We start from the raw sequence: 18,628 nt of genomic DNA, 5'->3' as shown, positions 1-18,628 counted from the left end.
TCCCATTTACCGTTCCTACAGTCTTGAAGTATTTTTGTGCTGAGCCAATGCTTATAAACTGCGTCTCCACTGAACTGTTTGTCTCTCCTTCCTGCAAGATATATACATCCGCAGGTCAGACCGGTTCTTTCACAAAATGTAAGAAAGCTAATGTAGTCAGCTTTACAGTTTAGTTAGAGATATTTTTCTAACCCCTCGTAAATTCTTAAACATTGCAAGATCCTGTCAGTAGGATTGTGAACCCATGGGACTACTATCAAAAGAGAAAGATAATTAGAGAGAATTGTCAATGATAAGAAACAAGGTTGTATTCCAGAAAAGCTGTCTCGCAGATCAAACGTTCCTGTGGTAATTCTGTATATGTGTTGCAGAAGCAGTCTGCACTGCGATTCATAATGGCGGTTTCTGAATCTTCAGCTTGCACCACGTGTTCACAGGAAGTACTGACTTTTAAGCGCACCACTCGTCGAGGATGCAGTCAGGAAGTGTGTTGGATGCCGAGAAGGTAGAAGTCTATAACTAATGTCACTATATCACAGATGTAGATGAGGGCAGCGTCATGGGACCAGAGAGGGAAGGTTGCTTGTCAGGTGTGCGCATTCTCTTCTCACTTTTTTTGTGAAGTCTGTTCTGTCATGCAGATTTCTCCACTTAAAAGCTCCTCTCTCAAGGTGTGATGTAGACTGGAGTGAAAATGGAGCCATGAGACAACTTTTTGCCTCTATCCTTTGCTTTCTTTCTGGATGTAGTGACAAATTATTTAGATCTTTCCTGCTAGATCTGTCAATGAAGATGACAGGAGAAAGAAGTGCTGGAATTTCCAGGGACAAACTCAGAATTATGGCAGAACTAAGCAAACAAGTAAGGACTGCCCCTTATTGCCCACAGCATGGTGATCTCTGATTTGAATAACCAGAGAGCTGGTGGGGACTTCTTACTACAAAGCAGGACCAATTATACTGAGACCTTACAGTTATTAGAAGGGGAGAAAATAGGGGCCATTTCACAACAGAAATGGCTGGAAGGCCAGTCGTTCTTCTGTGAACATTGCATCTTATAAAGAAATTTCTAAACAAATAGTGAAGAACTTGCAGCTATTGATCCAAGCAAAATGTTCATCGTACTGATAGAGTCTCCCCCCAAAGTCTCTCTACCTGGGCAAACATGCAGCAAGTACAGGTTTTCCAGACTCTTCCAGAGGCCAAGGACTGATGAAAGCAGTCTTCATTTTTTCAGGATCTAGTAGTACCTGCCATATGATAGATATATAATTAGAGTTTCTCCAGTTGACAACAGAGTCAGTTTGATCTGAGGATGTGGCAGCACTTACCATCTTCGTCTGTCCCATCTTTGAACTACACTGAGATTACACATATGAGATAGTTGAAACCACTATTTTGCAAAAAAGCACTCAAATCAAAGGCATTAAGCAAGAATTTAACAAAATGATACATTAACAGCATGTATCAGTAGATCATTAAAATTATCTCAGCCCTCACATACTGTGAACAGATTCATCTCATTCTAGTGTCTATTTCTAGAAATGAAGCAAAGAAGATGCATATTTTGGGGTTTTTATACGTTTATACGTTTTTATACGTTTATATGTTCTATCAATGGGACATAGCAAGCATGTGTTTAAGCCCTAATCCTTTTCAGACCTCTATGCTGTCTAATTTGGATGGATTCACAACACTCTTGCTGATTTGATTCTCAACTGTCAGCCTCCCTTGCAAACACTCAGCAGCAACTGGTACCTTGCCATTTTGCTTGGGATTATGGCATACAGCTGTCAGTGACACTTAAATAACTGTCTGTGTCTGTATGCAAGGGAGAGAGCACTAAAAAGCAGAAAGCAGCACCATCAGGGTGGTCTTAAACGATGCGTATTAATTTATTATGGACTGCATTACTTTATTCTCCTTTTTTTTTTCCCCTGAGAGCAGGGGTCTAATGCAAAAGTGGTCACTTGTTCTCATCTTTCCAACTTTTCTATTCGCATGAAAGCAGTAACAGTATCCCTAACAAAATAGTTTTCCAGGGAGGTGGGAAAGATTAAATTTCTTTGCTGTGTTACATGGAAATACCACTTGCAGTTAATATTCTAGTAGTGTTGCTGTAGAACATGAATCAACGTTGGAAAGCAGGTTCCGTCTGATTGGACGTTATTACAGAGCTTACAATAATAATGCTGTAGCTAGATGACTGCTGCCCTGAGCGTATAAAAGCTTCCCATGTAAACATCAAATTAACAGTCTTAAATTTACAAGAATCTCATTTCAATGAAATTAAAGTTTCTGCTGCTCATATCTATTGATGAAGTTAATGTTAACACTTCAAGCATAGCATAGTTTGGCTGTTTAGAGCTGTGTCTTCATCTACAATAAATCAAAATAAATCCATGTAGTCGAAAGAAATTATGTCATTTTACGCTGGCAAAAGATTGGCCCCCTTGAGCATCTGGTCTATTTGAATTTTACCTCTTGTATACCAAGGCTGCCTTCGAGCACTAAAGTTGCTTTTCTAGCTAACAAGTGAAATGTGGAAATATCTTAAAGTAACTAAAGTTTTCCCATGTATTTTTCTTTTCCTGAGGGAATTATGAAGTCCTACAAGCACTTTGTTATTTCTAAAGCTTCTGAGGAAAATAGTATGAGTTAATAATTCATTGCTGTCACTTAGGAACATGGAAAAAATTACTGTGATAAAAGTCTTTTCCTTGAAAAGCAGGAACCTTTTCTAAGTAGCAGAATATTTCTGACATTGAAATAGTGTGTAAAAAAGAGGAAATAAATTTAATTATTAAAAACATTAAAATATTAAAATAGATTTTAATTTTAAATGGATCAAGAGTACAATATGGATTGTAAAAAATATAAAAGAATATTTTCATCACTGTAAAGTAATTTCAGCATGTTTGGAGATATATTGTCCTAAACCCAACATATTTTATAAAAGCTTTTAAAAGATTTTTTGGACTACAATGCAGAGCAAAAAAGTCCTTAAATTGCCTTTCCTATCCTCTGGGACACTTACCCTGAGATATCTTCTGAGGAATTCTTCCAGTTTTTCTTCTTTACACAAGAACACATTTGGGGGAAAAATATTTGAGCAGAATGGCAAGGTGCCAATTAGTAAAGTAACGCTAAATTTTCAAAATGTACCAGCTGATGTCCCTTACTCGAGTGTACAAGGGAAAATACAGAATATTTTAAAAGTCTTCTTGCTTGTTTAATTTCTGTAGATAATAGGTTACTGATTTGAACCTCTGTTCCCTTTACAGTTAGGCTCTGATTCAGTTTAACACCTTAGAAGATATTTAAATTTTAGGGCTTTTATGTCATCATTGACATTAATGTTATTATCAGAGTCTTTAAAGCAGACTATGTGCCTAAGTACTGGTCTGAATAAAGTCATTAATACGAAGCACCATTAAAACTACTAAGAACCAACCTACGCACACAAAGAAAAAAGCACTCCAAGACACCGTGTTAATTCTGACGTGTCGGTAGTTTCCAGCCATTAGTGCTCAGCAGCCCTGCAGAAATCATACGTGCTCCCTGTGCTTAGAAGAGAAGCGCCATTTGTTAGCAAAACCTGACTTTTAGCGTCAGCCACTTGAAATTATATTTACATATGTGGACACCATTTGCACCGGCGAGAGCTGTGTATTTTCACGCACAAATGTTACTATGCAGCAAATGGCGAGGACAAAATGAGAGGCTCGGTTGTAGCTCCTTTGAAAAAAACTGCCCTAAGATAGTTTGCATAGATTAGCTTAAATAGAGCTGGAGGTAGTTTGCAGTTCATTAATGATAAGTCTTAACATATTCCAATGACCTAAGTTACCACACACAGGAACTGCATCACTATAAATGTTTGAAAATCTGAAGTGAAGAAAATCCAAATAATTTTGTGTTTTGCCACGGGACTGGGCCAAACATAGTCTTGTTTCTAATTAGGCCAACAATATTTAAATAAAAAGCCTCTGTCTGGGCTGATGATATAAAAAATGTATATAAAGTAGATGGCATTCTGCTTACTTAAGTGGTTTTACTATAGCAATAACTCATATCCATTTTCTGTGAGAGCTAGAGGCTTGTACATCTATTATGAAGGAGCAAGAGAAAGCAAGGGGAAATGAGAGAGCCCACAGCCATTCAAGGACAAACAAAGGTTTCAAGTATTTACAAATACTTCTCCCGATTCATTGTAATCTACATTAAAGGATACTGACAGATCCCATACCCAAGCTAATGTGAAATGACAGATTGCTCAGATCAGAACACTGTGAGGGGCCACAGGCTAAATGAGTCAGTGCAGCTTCTCTCCATTTGCATCTTTAAAGTTCTTATTTCCAACATGCACGCAAACCAATTTCATACTCCTCGTTTTAGATCCCAATGAGAAACACGGGAAAATTTCTACCCGCTTCAATAACTCATACTTTTCTTTTACCCAGTTACTAGGTGTTAAAGTTTGCAAAGCTTTTAACTAGTTGTAATGCTTCCCTGACTGCTGAGATTATTTTTCTAATGTCCTCTAAAAATTGACTTTTCTATGAAAAATAAAGTCGATACAAAAAAAACCCAATTGAAAACAGAGAAAAGTAAAAGTATGAATAGCATAATCAAACTACTCATTGCTAATTCTCCCTCCCCACCAAAAATGACTACATAATTGACTTCTATCTTTTCTTACTCTGTAATTGTTATTTAAAGAATATAAATCTCCAAGTGTAAGCTGTCTGGCATTCATTTCTCTTAAGATCCAGACACTCTGTCACTGTCTCTGCTACAAGTCCTCAGTAAAGTCATGAAGGCTGTGTAGCAATTGTAACTTTTGCTGCCTCAACTGCTCAGCTCCTTCAGCATCCAGACTCTAGGGTCCGTTGCAGAATTTTTAAACAATTCCTAGCCGCCCCTGTTTGTGAGAATCTGCTGTGAATGACGCAACAGAATGAAGATTAAAGTTTCCTCTTCTCATTATCTTAATCTTGATGGAAGTCTCCGCTCACTGATTTTACACGTGATAGGAAGAACAAATGCACATCCTGGCCCTGGTGGGTCAAGGTAAAACTGTCCCTGGTGATAAAGAGAGATGAGAATTTCCACAATCTAAACCAGTGTCTCCTCTACCACCTGTGAATAATATCTGAGAACTTCCATGGTGGGTGGTACCGGGTATTAATGAATTAATATTTTGTCTGTAAGACAGTGGAGCAGTGAAAGTATCCAGACTACTGAGTTTCATTTATGAATGTATTTCATAATATGGTTCATTTACCCTTAAGAATTAACCAAAGGGAAAATAATCACAACAATATGGCAGGCAGAACAGACCTCCCTTATATAAAAAAAAATATGACCGTATTTCCTGCTTCTTTATCCCTCCCCTCAAAATAAGGCCAAATACTATGGTCACTGTCAGAACTCTTCCATGCATGAAAGAGCAGGAAGGAAAACACTTGCTACTGTTTAGTCAAAATACTCTAAAATAAAGGATACTTCTTTAAAATCCTGCCAAACTCCCCATATGAGCAACTCTTAAATATCATATTCTACTCAGTCCCCTTCCAAAATCACGTGAAGCCTAAAAGAATCTGAATTTTGTCTTTCACATTTGTGGAGACCTTCAGCCCTGTTCATCTCCATTGGCACTTTTCCTTACCTCTCTGTCCGTCAACATTGATTAAGAGAAGGCATTTCTGACTGCCAAAGAAAGGACTTCCAAACACCATTTGAAAGCAAAGATCCAGCATTTCCTACAAGACTAATTTCCATCCGTCAGCTTCTCAGAAGACACTCGGTCTCAGAAAACACCTTTCTGTTCACATCAGCATCCCATATTCAAACAGTATGAACGTTCATCCCTCCAGACAAAACAGCGCATTCTTTATCAGGGATCTTGCTCTCCCTGGTACATACTTTATTGGTAAAAGAAGAACAAAATTGATGAAATGACTGATCTGTGTGAGCTAATGCATTTTTGTTTAAACAAATGTACTTAGAATGTTTCCAATCTTAAGTGTTGCTGCTGAACAATAGCTTTGAATAGATTGCAAATATTTTTACAGTGAAAATAATCACTTGGAAATATTGTCTGCAAACAATAATTACTGAGTATTTTGCAGCCTTCCAATGTCAATCTAAGTCCAATCTTGAAGCCTTAAAGAAGAAAATTTACACTCTCATTCATGCTTCTATGCCTTTGTAACAATTCTCAATCTAGTTTACTGGGTTATGCTGTCATTAGGAAAATTGACATTATAGAAATATTACTAATATGTATTTCCAAAATTGCTGATATTCTAGACGAGCAAACCACAGGCATTGCAAGCTGGGCATCCAACAGCTGCACCATTTCAGATAAAATCATAGTGGAAAAATATAATACGTGCAGATATCAGATACACTTTGAAATTCACATTCAATTTCAATTTATCTCTTTTCATTATTAATTTGTTGGGGTTTTTAGCTTCATAGACATGCAGTATGCAGTGAAGTTAATTGATTTCTGAGAGAGCGGGCGTTCAGGTTCAAAGACCAACTTCACGCTTGATGCTCACCATCACCATCATTAGCAGACTTTACATCTCTAAATTTTTAGGCTGTCTCTAACATTACACTGTGGGCTGGAGTCAGCTACCCCATCACAAAATCCCGCTGACCTTTGAGAGTCCCTGCACTGTTGTCCTGGCTCCAAAAAGACACACTCACACCTGCTGTAAACCTGTGTCTGTGCTGTAAACAGTTAAGTCCCCTCATAGGTCTTGAGTCGCATTTGTCAGCCCTGTGCAGGTGTCTTGGATACCTTATGGCTGTTTCTATACAAACAAGTAGTATGGCTCAATAACAGCCACAAAAAGTTGACACTGTCCACACAGCCTAATTCTGAGTTTCTCTTTGGAATAGTCCTAGTCCCGTTCCACAGACTGGATGCTTATTTGTAGCTGAAAAGCCATGCACTCCCCAAGCATCCCTCCCAGTTTAGTATAAGCCAAAGTTCATGTGCTCAGACTGCTTTATTTTACAAACCAAAGCCACAGCAAGTGGGGACAATGGGGAAATTAATTTTCAAGTCATGCTCTTGATAGGAAGAACAGCTAGGATTTTGTCCCGCAAATGATGGCAGGTCATAACAGGCACTTATGTCTGGAGAACGAAATCAAGATTTGAGGGTGAGATTCAGTTCCAAGTTGGGATATCTGAGTGTAGGGATCTACAATGTGAATTAGGCATCAAAATATTTTTACTATTACTAGAAGCTCCACTGACTTTCCTGACAAGATACGTGGATTAACATGTAAAATAGAAACTCACCTCACATGCAGACACCTTAGCTTTCAGTTTACAAACAGCCTCTTGAATGAAAGGTTTTCTTTCCCCCCTGGTCATCCTGATGCTCCTCCTGAGTGCCAGCTTGATTATAATTAATCTTTCTGAATAAAGATGACCAAAATTTTCCTACATTATGTTTCCTCAGCACCTTATGTATTAATACTTCCATAATGCAGGTTGGTATCTGATATATTCTAGGGTTGCATTTGCCTTTGCTGTATAGCACTGTCTGTATAGTCACATTCACTACTTTTCTATGATTCTGGTGCTCAGAGTCACCAAAACCCTCCTGTTTGATATGCTGATCTTCTGTGTCAATGAACTGTTTATTTCATCAAATTTCTAGCATTATGAAAAATAAGATAATAGTTCAAAGAATCATTTCTCTTTAAAAAAAAAAAAAATCAATTATTTTCAACCAGTTTCTTAACCAACTTAAATTTCTGTATTAAATTTGTTTAACCAGTCATGTCAATTTCAGCATGAAAATCATGCTTGAAACCTGTGGAAGATAAAATCTCCATTTATTTTCTCTAGAAAATATTTCTTCTTATTAAATATTATGACGATTTAGTCTCATTCAGTGTACTTTAGTTAATCATGTTGATTTTTGCCTCATATCCATTTGTGGTTGTATCCTGATTATTTTTTCCTAATAATTCCTGCTAAAAACCTTTGTTGCTATTGGTCTTAAGCCAACATGCTTATTGACTCCAAGACATGAATGGTCATCTCTTTTTGTCCATGTTATTAGACAGATGAAAACTCTTTTCTACATAGACAATGTGCTCATGTGCCATTTTTTTCAGAGCGCTTGAAAGGACAACTTCTATCTGCTTTATGTGATTACAAAGAGTTGTTCTTATACTTGCATAAAATAATTTCCAAACTATGACCTTGATGTCTCAGCCATCCTTCCTCTATCCATTCACTAATCAACATCATCTTTCCCTCAGTTTCTAATAAGTTATTAACTTAGTTTTTTTTTCCTGAATTATCCTTAACACTACCTCAGCCCCATGTCTTCTTTCTTTGCCTCCCTTTTACTTATGAAGCTACAAAACCTTTTACTATGGTATTTTCTTATTAAAATATGTAGACATACTACACAGGTGGTCTCTCCATGACTGAGCGATATTGGCAGGGAGGGAGGAGAAGTCTATGTTCCTGCTGTGTGCAGCAAGTGTTACGTGAATAAATAAAGCATTTCATTACCAGCCTCTGGCTTTTTTCCCAAACACAAAGAAAGGGAGAACAGATGAATGCTAGGCATTTTAAGGAAAATATCCATTTCTGAGCCAAATAATTCACCAGCAAATGTGTTTGCAATTCCTTTGATTGAGCGATTATTCCTTTCCTCATGGATAGCAAGAGCTGTTAGCTAAATAGAAATGTAGCTGATAATATGTATAAGATTCATTAGATAATCTTCCATATGTATCTAACTTTCTTTTCCTCTGAGCTCGGAATAAAAAACAGTTTTGCATCAGGACTTACACTGCGTATAAGCTTTTATAATTTGTAGACACTGTAGGAGTGTCCTTTCATTTGTCTGATGCTGACAGTATATTGATGAAAACTATTACTGTTCTGCAAAGGCTATTGTCATACTAATGATACGATGTCCTCAGAGCAAACTTACACCAAAAGGAAAGCAAGGAGGTTACATCCCTGTCAGTTGCTAAAGCAGATTGTTTCTTCAAAGGTGTGACACATCATAACAAAATTTCAGGCCTTCTTATTTGTTGGAAAAAAACCCAAACCTCAAAACTCTGATACAGAGGCATTTGCTAAATATGATTATATTCTCTATAAAATTACCTTGAGCCAAATAATGTGACTTAAATACTCATATATATAACGTGACTTAAATTCTCATATATAGAGAGCAAGATGGGAGATACATCATTTGAGAGCTGAAATGTCCTTCCTCTGCCCCATTCACCTTTGAAGCTATTATTTGCTTCTGTCTCTCAGCTGAGAGCAGTGAGTGGTTTCACATCCAAAGTGAGTGGGAGTACATTTTTCACTGGAATGAAGTTCTGGTTTCTCCACCGCAATGTTTATAAACCTCAGATAATAAAACACCATTTTTCACAAAGAGTCAGAGAATGGGGGGGTATTATTTTTTTTCCAGGAAAAAAAAAAAAAAAGATATGCAGTCTCATATTAGTGATTTAGTTTGAACACATTATTGAGTCTTAAGCCTTTAGTTTAACAAATGAGAATTCTAGTTTAAACCAAAGGTAACTCAGCTTTGCATGTTAAGATGGGAATTCCTTCCTTTTTTTGGCTGCTGAATAGCCCAACCCAGACCTGTTAATCAGGATGAGCAATGCGCCTTACTCCTGGTTAAATACTTCTCAAGAGTAAACCACAACATTGTACCCTCCATGATTTCTGATCGTAGCCTCAATAGGAGACTCCCAGCAGAAGGACTGTGAGTCACTATTTTAACAAATAGAAAACCCTCTCTGGAGAGGTACATCTAAAACTCCCACCCTCATTGGGGAACCTGCCTACTTAGTTAGATTCTTCCTCTAACACAAACAGATATCTTACCTTACTTTCAAAATATGGGAGAAGAAAACACTCCTCCATCTCCTCCTCTATTTCTGAGTGATACCTGAAAGCACTTGCTGAGGATTATTTGCTTTCAGTGTCCCTGCCTACTGGAGGGCTTCCAGTCTACATCTCCTATATCCTTTGGGAGAACCATAAGCACTACCCAACCTGGGAAAGGATATACAACATCTGCAAACAGGGCTTGGCTTAAATGCCATGTAAGAGTTGCTGTGTTCCATTTAGGCTTATAATTTTTCTCTTTCAGGAAAGGAACAGCAATTATTTACTGCTCTTCCAGAGCTGCAATTTTAACATATAATAAATTCAGGAGCTTTGTCATTTTAGAACAGCAAAAATGTGTTAATTTTCACCTCTATGTAGCATCATGGACTTTATGATTAATAATGTGTAAGCAAAGCCAAAATTTGAAATGTCTAAATGTAAATGTTTGAACAACATTGCTCATAAGTATGCTTCAGTGGGGTTACTTACCTAGAGATGTAATGGAGCTGCAATCACACAAGAGTCAAAGAAAAAAATAAAAGCTGAGCTACAAAAAAGAAGAGATTATTTAAGTCCCTATGCTACACTGTGTAGTGATGCAATAAATCATATTTTGACCAGATACAATTAATTGTATGTTTTTTCTAGTCCTCTTTTACATTTTACTTCCCATTCTTCTCTCTTCTCTTTTTTTAAGGTCATTTTTTCCTAAATGGAATAGCCTGTGCTTGATATTGAGATGTGATTTGATAATAATATAGCAGTGAAACTTTAAAGACAAATTATGAAGAATCACCTTTTTTACTTTTTACAAAAGGTTCATTAAAATTCACCACTGATAAGTGTCAAAGGATACTAATCCACTGTTGCCTCCCTGAAACTTTTTGAATTAAGGAAGGAGAAGGAATAAAATGGGTTTATTACAACCATTTTGAAACAGAAGAGAATTCAATTATCGTCTTCATCATCCCTTGCTACAGAGGCAGCAGTCCTTAATCCTATTTATTATCTCTAAAAGATATCATCATGGAATTTGGCTGTTAGAATGGGAGATACATTCATACATTTGTGTATTTATCCCTTTCAGGATAACTATTCTTCCACATGGCAGCCTGCGAATCTTGAATGCTTCCAAGTCTGATGAAGGACGGTACTTATGCCAAGGTGTAAATGTATTTGGATCTGCAGAAATCGTTGCATCGGTATCTGTTAAAGGTATGAAAACAATGCTTTGATGATAATGATAACTTCTCTTTACTAATATTTAATTATTGCTTAGAATCCTCAGCCAACCATACATCAACACTGTACAGGCAGAATAAAGAAGCATTTCCAACAAGCTAGGGGGGCTAACCTCGATCTGGTCAAACATTGTATTCCTGCATCAGATTGCATACTCCAGCTGTTGTATCATAGATGTATATCAGAAGAATTGGTATCTATATTAAATCTCTCCAATTATAAATAATTCCAACATTAAAATCTCCCACCCCGGCACACACAGAAGGGAGGGGGGTCATCAGTACAGAAGAATTGAATCTTGTGATGTCAAGGACCAGCAGGAGAGAAAGACTTCCACCGAAGCCTGAGGTGCCCTTCCAGAATCGCTTCACCACTCTAGTTGGAACTAGATGATCTTTAGGGTCCCTTCTGACTCTATCCATTCTATGATTCTAAAAGAATCAATATCCCTTTTAACATATTTTTGCTTTGGGAACTCACTTACCACTATCTCTTTCTGCATGGGAATATGCTTAGGATGAAAGTAAGAGTTGTATCTAAGGAAAGATAGTTCCCTAGAACAGTAATAATAATCAAATCACTGAGCTTCAGTTAATTTCTAAACCACATTTTTTTCAGTTTTCAGATGAATTCTTATATGATCGTGGCTTTTGGTTTTAGGCATTCAAGTCTCTTCTCTTCATTATTCAAGCTTCTTCCTGTATTTAGTGTGCGTGGAAACATCCTTTTTTGGTTTATGTGACAAAACTGAGATTTTTATGCAATCACAAGATTCCAGGTGCTGCAGTCTTTAAAAAAAAAAAAAAAAAGTAATAGCTTTTTCTGAGATTAATAAAATTAATTAATTAATCCATCTCAGAAGTCCTATAAATTGTTGTTTAGGGTCCTGAGTTATCGCTTCTATGAAACTGATTATACCTTCTGTTCACCACTGTCATGTCTTAGTGTGCATTATGAATAGAATTTCAGTATTTGATGCTATGTATTTGAAACAAACATGAAACGTAAGCTCTGAGTAGACTAAGAAGAACTCAGTCATATGTTTTTGGCCTTGGTCTATAACTAGACTTCCACTTAAATGTTCCTAATCCTTCTCTGTTTCAAGAACCTACAAGAATAGAGCTGACTCCTAAGAAGATAGAGTTAACGGTTGGAGAAAGCATTGTCCTCAGTTGCAAAGCCCTTCATGACAACACACTAGATGTCACTTTCTATTGGACACTCAATGGGCAGCCAATTGACTTTGAAAAAGAAGGTGGACACTTTGAAAGCATCAAGGCAGTAAGTGACCATGTGTTTGTCATCTGTGTGCTGCAAACTGATAGAAATTTGCAAGCTTTTACCAAATTCTGACTAAATTGAAGGATAACTGATTTCACTAATGTTGGAAAAAATGTTAGTTAGAGGAGGTGCAAACTGCAGGTCACTAGAATTACTGCAAGTAATTTAATCAAGAAGATGTTAAATGTATACTTTGAACATGCTATTATTAGTGCGGCATCTGATGATATCTGTGAGGGAACAGAAAGTAGTTTGTATCAAATCCTCCTTACATTCTTCTGCTGATTTTAATACAGAAAGATACAAAAATAAACACTGATGTCTTTCTCACAGATAACATGGCTGTTGGAATGTCCTCACCTCCCAATGTTTTTACTTGCCTAGCATATATTTTAATATCTGAATAGCAAGGAGTTTACTTTATTTTCAAACCACCCTGCATGAGGTAGGTTCTAGCTGTGCAAGCCTTATTTAAGTCAATAAGAATCATATGGAAAAAATATGCATACCAATTCCAAATATTACCTCTTGATTCAAAACCAATTTAATATGATCAAATGGTATGATAAAGTAATTCAAACCTGTTCCATGTAAAATGGTTTGAACTTCTCTTAGTACAAAGAAATCTCTTAATGTGAACAGGTTTGGAAATAGAATCTACAGTCATTTAACTCAATCTTCCCACTAATGAAATGTAAATCAAATGTCCATGCTATGTTAACAGAGAAAAATGAAACTCACAAAGGTCAGGAAATTTTAAAAGTTAATGTATCCAATTTGAGTACAATGCGGCGAAGTTAACTTTGCTTTAAAAATCTCGTCAGCGGCAATCAGTTTATCATTCTGCTTGCCTTTATGGAAGTCATACTATATTCACTCTGTGCTGTGTTGTTCTTTGTTTTGCTTTGTTTTGTTTTGTTTTGTTTTTTAAATTTGGGGTTACTTCAATAACTTTTTAATTGAAAAACATTAGTAAGGTACATATAAGGTGTGAAGGTTCTTAGCATACTTATATTCATCTGAGGAAGTCCAATACTCAAAATCCAGCACTAAATACATAGGAAGTAAAACTATCATTCTTTTTTTTTTAACTTTGAGGTTAAAACATTCTTTTACTCAAGGTGTCCCTGCCCATGGCAGGGGGTTTGGAACTAAATGATCTTTAAGGTCCCCTTCCAACCCAAACCATTCTATGATTCTATGAAAACATCCTATGATTACAATTTAACTTCAAGTACTTTCTGAAATTTGAAATCTAAAATGTGTTACATGGTTCCTTCAGTGCATTTCAGCATCTTCTGTGCTGAAGGGAATTTTTAATTGCTGGGAAAAACCCCCAGGCTAGGAAATTTCCAAAGTCTTTTCTCTTATCAAAGTAAAGCTAATTTAATATAATTTAATTGGTTTTGTGAAAACAGGATTTTGTAGCTCTTTCAACAAGAATTCTTCATTAATTTCATTTGTACCAGGGAAAGCCTTCAAAATGATAGAAGTGAGACTTGTCCAAAGTGAGAACCTGGTAGCTGACATACTGGGACTAGTTTCAGGGAAACATTCATGTAAAACTCACTGAAACTACTGTTTCCTTTCATTGTCCTAACATGATTAAAATTTTGCCAAAACCTAGCAGATTTAACCAGCTATTTTAATATGACTTTATGACTTCCTTTCTCACTGTGTTGCTAAAGAGTCACACTGCTACTTTACTAAGTGAAAATAGTACTAATCACTCATAATGGAGTCAATACATTTTTACAAACAGCTAACTTCAACAGATCAGGAAATAAAATCAGGCTGAAACAGAGGCATTGCACATTGTGCAAAATATTACAAAATTAGATCCTACCTTGTCACGGTTAAACCAGGGCTGAAATTGTGAAATACTATGCAACTCCAAAGAAACACCAATATAAAGCATTAGAGACTGATATTTTTAGACTGGACTAGCTTCATTTGCCTTTACAAGATTGCTTACACAAGACATGGTCTGGGCATGCCTCATTTACTTCTATTCCTAAATCCTTTAAATGTCAAGACATTTCTTTTCTGGTTTTCACTCTAAAAAGAGAATAGATGAGTAGGCTTGGATCAACTGGAAGAGGGCTGAAAATACCTATTAACACATTACAGGCAGGATGGGGGGGGGGAAACACTCCTTTTCAGAACAGAGATACCGAAACATGACCCTGTTAGGACAATCCTGAATGAAATTTTCTGAATGCTGTTGGAAACATAATATGATACATCCTTCTTCCTCTTTGAAAGTAGTAGTTAAAATATATGTAGATCTCCATTCACCAAAAGGCATATCTTGATTTTTGCATTGCCCTGAAATGAAGATGAATATCAGTTGGGAGATGCAAAACTTGAAAGTAACGATTGTGGTAATACAACATTTTTTCTGCATTTTGACACAAAAAACTCTATACTTCCCAGAACTACTCATTTGTGGAATGTTGTCGATTGTGTTTCAATATTGGTTCTGTTAAACACATAAGCATGTGAAATTAATCACAAGGATGAAAATGTATTTCTCTACTTCGTTAAAACCTAAAGCATGACCAGGTACTAGGGGAAAGCAAGATAAAACAAAACTCTTCTGTTTTTTTCTATTATGTAAGTTCCTTTAACCCATCCAGTTTCAAAGGAGTGATAAACAATGCGATAAAGACACAGGTTTAAGAGTGCAGAAAAAAGGAACTTGACGAAAACTTGACATTTGATAGAATTCTATCTGTATCCCTTATTTTGCATTTCTGAATGAAATATTTTTTAACTTTGCATGAGTTGATCATGAACAAAATGCTTTTTAATAGATTACACTGAAGAAAAATAGTATCTTTTTTGTGCATGAAGTTATAGAATTATACATCCATTTTGTTTTGCACACACTGATACTTCATCAGATAAAAAAAAAAAAAAACACGTTCAGGTTTGTCTGTTTTTTGTTTATTTGCTTGAAAGCCTGCCAAACTGAAAATTATTTGAATGGGTTTTGTCAATAACAAAACTGTTGACAACAACAAAACCATTGTCAGCCGCTCACCACTGGTTGCATTGCTCATACTTTCACTGTGGTAGAGCCAGGTGTTAAGTATGGTGAACATTCTGATGCTTAATGCAGCGTTATAAAAGCTATCACCAAAGTAACATTTATTTGGGCTGTAGATAAATTTCCACTTGCTAAAATTTTGTGCTTCCTAGCAATTGCAATTAAAAGGAAAAGGAAAAGGAAAAGCTTCTCTTAATCACACATATTGCTTTATTTGTTTTTAAATTATATCTGGAGCTTTTGTACCAACAAAGTAAGTGATATCATTTTTCATATTGAGAACTAATTTTTATACAAATTGAAGGTGGGTTTGCTGTTATTTACTGAGCTATCAAGGATTTGGTACCTATAGCAATTTAGGTACTTCAGGGACTTGCCTGATAAGGGGATAAGTGTGATAAGGATGTCAAGTTGAACAAAGTTGTGTATGAAGGGAATATTAAGGAAAAGAGACTGAACTCCACTGGAATGACAGCTGCAGACTGCTCTCTGGGAAAGGAAAACATCCCAAACGTTGTGTATGCACAACTCCACGGTACACTTAGTAGCAGAACAGTAATGCAAAGGGTTACATATACCCAGAATCCTTTAGCATTAGAAAAGTCTTACTTTGTCTACCAAAATTTTCAATAACATTTTAGGGTCTGTGAGGGGTAAGCTGTGTAATTAATAGAAACAATTTTGCATGGAAGTCTGAATTGCCAAGATTTCCTTCTAGCGACACCAGTGAGCTCTTGAGCACAAAAAATATAGACGTGCTTGCTTTTCTTTTCTGTCCTTTGTGCCAAATCCCGAAGTCCTGTTCAAAATTCTACTCAGAATTTTCTTTTCTAAGATCTCCACTGACCTAAATTTTGTCCTGGACATATCCCTTTTCTAGCTAAAAACATCTGATTTTGCGAGTAGATTTTCACCCAGCTACCATCATTCTAACTCTGTGTTTGAAAGTCGATACTGTTTTTACGGCAGCCGGGCAAAGTGATTTATTGTGGTCATCCCCAGACTGGTAAGCAGCAGCACTGCTCTTAGTGTCCCTCACCTTGACCTGCATGAGTACATTTCAGACTCAGGAAAGTGATTTAGTCTCAATGTCTTCTTGGTCTTTGATCTTAACTGAAATTGCCACCGTGGGAAGCAATAAGCACAAGTTGTCATGTTATATTTTACAGTGGTCATTTTTTCACATGGAAGTGAATTGAAATCTACTTAGAAAAGGCCAGTAGATACAGACTGGACAATACATTAACTACTGTCTAGCACTGGAGACTTCAATCTGATAACTTAGAACCTGTGAGAGAGCATGACTACGCACCTTTCCTTACATTTCCAAGTCTCTCCTTAGTTTGTTGTAGTACTTTAATCATATTTTAGAAGTTAAGATTAACTTTTCCTAAGCATTATCTAAATAGGCAGCACTAAGTTCTACACTACATGGAATCATTGAAAACAGCAGGCTGTTAATAATAACGTCTTTCCTCTTTATTGGACATAAAACCAAACAAGGCTAATTAAATAGGGGCTTTATTTAACACACTCCCTCCTCCCCACGCTGAGGAAAACAGCAATAGTTGTCAGAAGTCTTGTAGAAGATGTGTGCTCTATGCACAGAGAATTTCTGTTCGGGGTAATGCTGCTATATCAACCCCATCGCTATCAATTTGTTTCACTGTTTGTCACAATACTTTCTTGCTGATGGAAGAGGTTGAACACAGCCATTACTGTCAACTCAAATCTCCAGATATTTCAGCCCTACGCTCATTACCAGGTTTTGCCCATTTGTCACGCTACAGCAGTTAAATACTTGAGTGATCAGAAGCAGTTTCAAAATAAAAAATTTATCTTGTCTTTAGGCAACACAAATTTCTTGTAAACTAGGGAGCGTACAAAGTGGAATAAGGATTTCTAGTCAAAAAACTTTGAAATGTGTGTTTTGTGACTGGTAACTACAAACCAAAATGTGAACACAATGAAGACCATGGTCTAACAACGCACTTTAGCATGTGTTGCTTCCAGGATATAAACAGTCCCCGTGAACTGATTGAATTTATAGCCATACCTGCAACGCTGCGTTAGTATGGGACACTGAACACTTCCTAGAATCAGACAAGTATGCAAAGTGGTGTGCCCAAGTGCTCGTGGCTTTGGATATGAATAGAGAGTAAGGGAGAGAGATGATAAGTAACATCTCATCTATTTAATTTTACTTTGGAGGAGGGACATAACTGAGCATTTTGGGAAATATGAGTCTCTTAACATTCCTGAATACCGGTTACTATAAAAAAATGATTGCAATAAAAAAGTCATGAAATACAGTCCCATAATTTTTATGGTATATTGTATTAAGGTATTTTGTGTTTCTCCCATTTACAAGAAACACTCACTCTGAAGAGAAAAACGTTGGGATAAATAAAACATATTTCATGACAGTCTGTCCTTTCCCCTGTTTACGTGCAACTGATGGATCAATCTGGAGTTAAGTGCGTTAATCTGGATTATAACAGCACATCTGATTGTTTGGACACCTGACCAATACCAGCCTTACTAACACTGAGGCCTTCCGTTTGCTGTCTATTTCTCCCTTGCGGCTCTGCAACCTCTCTCCCAAGCTGTTGTGGCAGTGTTTTCCAGAGCCTCCCTGGCCGTCTTTCTCCCTTGCAGCTCTTACACTGCTGATCTCCTGGTTTTCTTCCTGTGGCTTTGCACCTGCAAACCCCAATTGTGTTGTTATGGTGGGGTCTCACGGGAAAAAGCTCCTACTGGTTTGAAACTCACCCCTCGCTCCTGCCCCCTTTCTTTGGCTCTTCTTTTGTAAACCAAACCACAGTGCGTAGTGAAGTAGATAATGGGCATGTAAATACTTAACGAATATTATGCAACAATATACGTGCTCAGAAGCTTAATAATCAATCACTGTGTAACAATTGCTCTTAATTAACATATTCTAATCAACATTAACATAGGAGAAGTTTGAGTAGGTCCCAAAGTAAAGGTTACAACACTAGGAAAAAAAAGGCAAAAAATAACCATTATCATCCTCCTCATCACCACCTACTGCACTGGAGAGACCCTCAAGAGGAGAATACTCTTTCTAGCTGGCCACCAGGAAGAGTTTCTGTTTTTCCTTTTCTCTCTCTCTCCTCATTGC

The 18,628-nt window shown here is 36.8% G+C and overlaps 1 protein-coding gene across 2 annotated transcripts in view; it reads left to right on the top strand.

The window, feature by feature from the left end:
* Positions 1–18,628, top strand: part of CNTN5 (contactin 5) — a gene marked incomplete at both ends in the record, with an annotated part of 391,394 nt that overhangs the window by 312,266 nt on the left and 60,500 nt on the right. For both annotated transcript variants that reach the window (XM_082483144.1, XM_082483143.1), the window contains 2 exons: positions 10,996–11,123; positions 12,256–12,431. In XM_082483144.1, the coding sequence (XP_082339270.1) occupies positions 10,996–11,123; positions 12,256–12,431 (304 nt within the window). The remainder of the gene's footprint in view (positions 1–10,995; positions 11,124–12,255; positions 12,432–18,628) is intronic.

Source organism: Vanellus vanellus (genome assembly GCF_965231255.1).
Source record: "Vanellus vanellus genome assembly, chromosome: 1".
NCBI lineage: Eukaryota > Metazoa > Chordata > Aves > Charadriiformes > Charadriidae > Vanellus > Vanellus vanellus.
The sequence above is the reverse complement of the archived record's forward strand: the minus strand, read 5'-3'. Positions and strand labels throughout refer to the sequence as shown.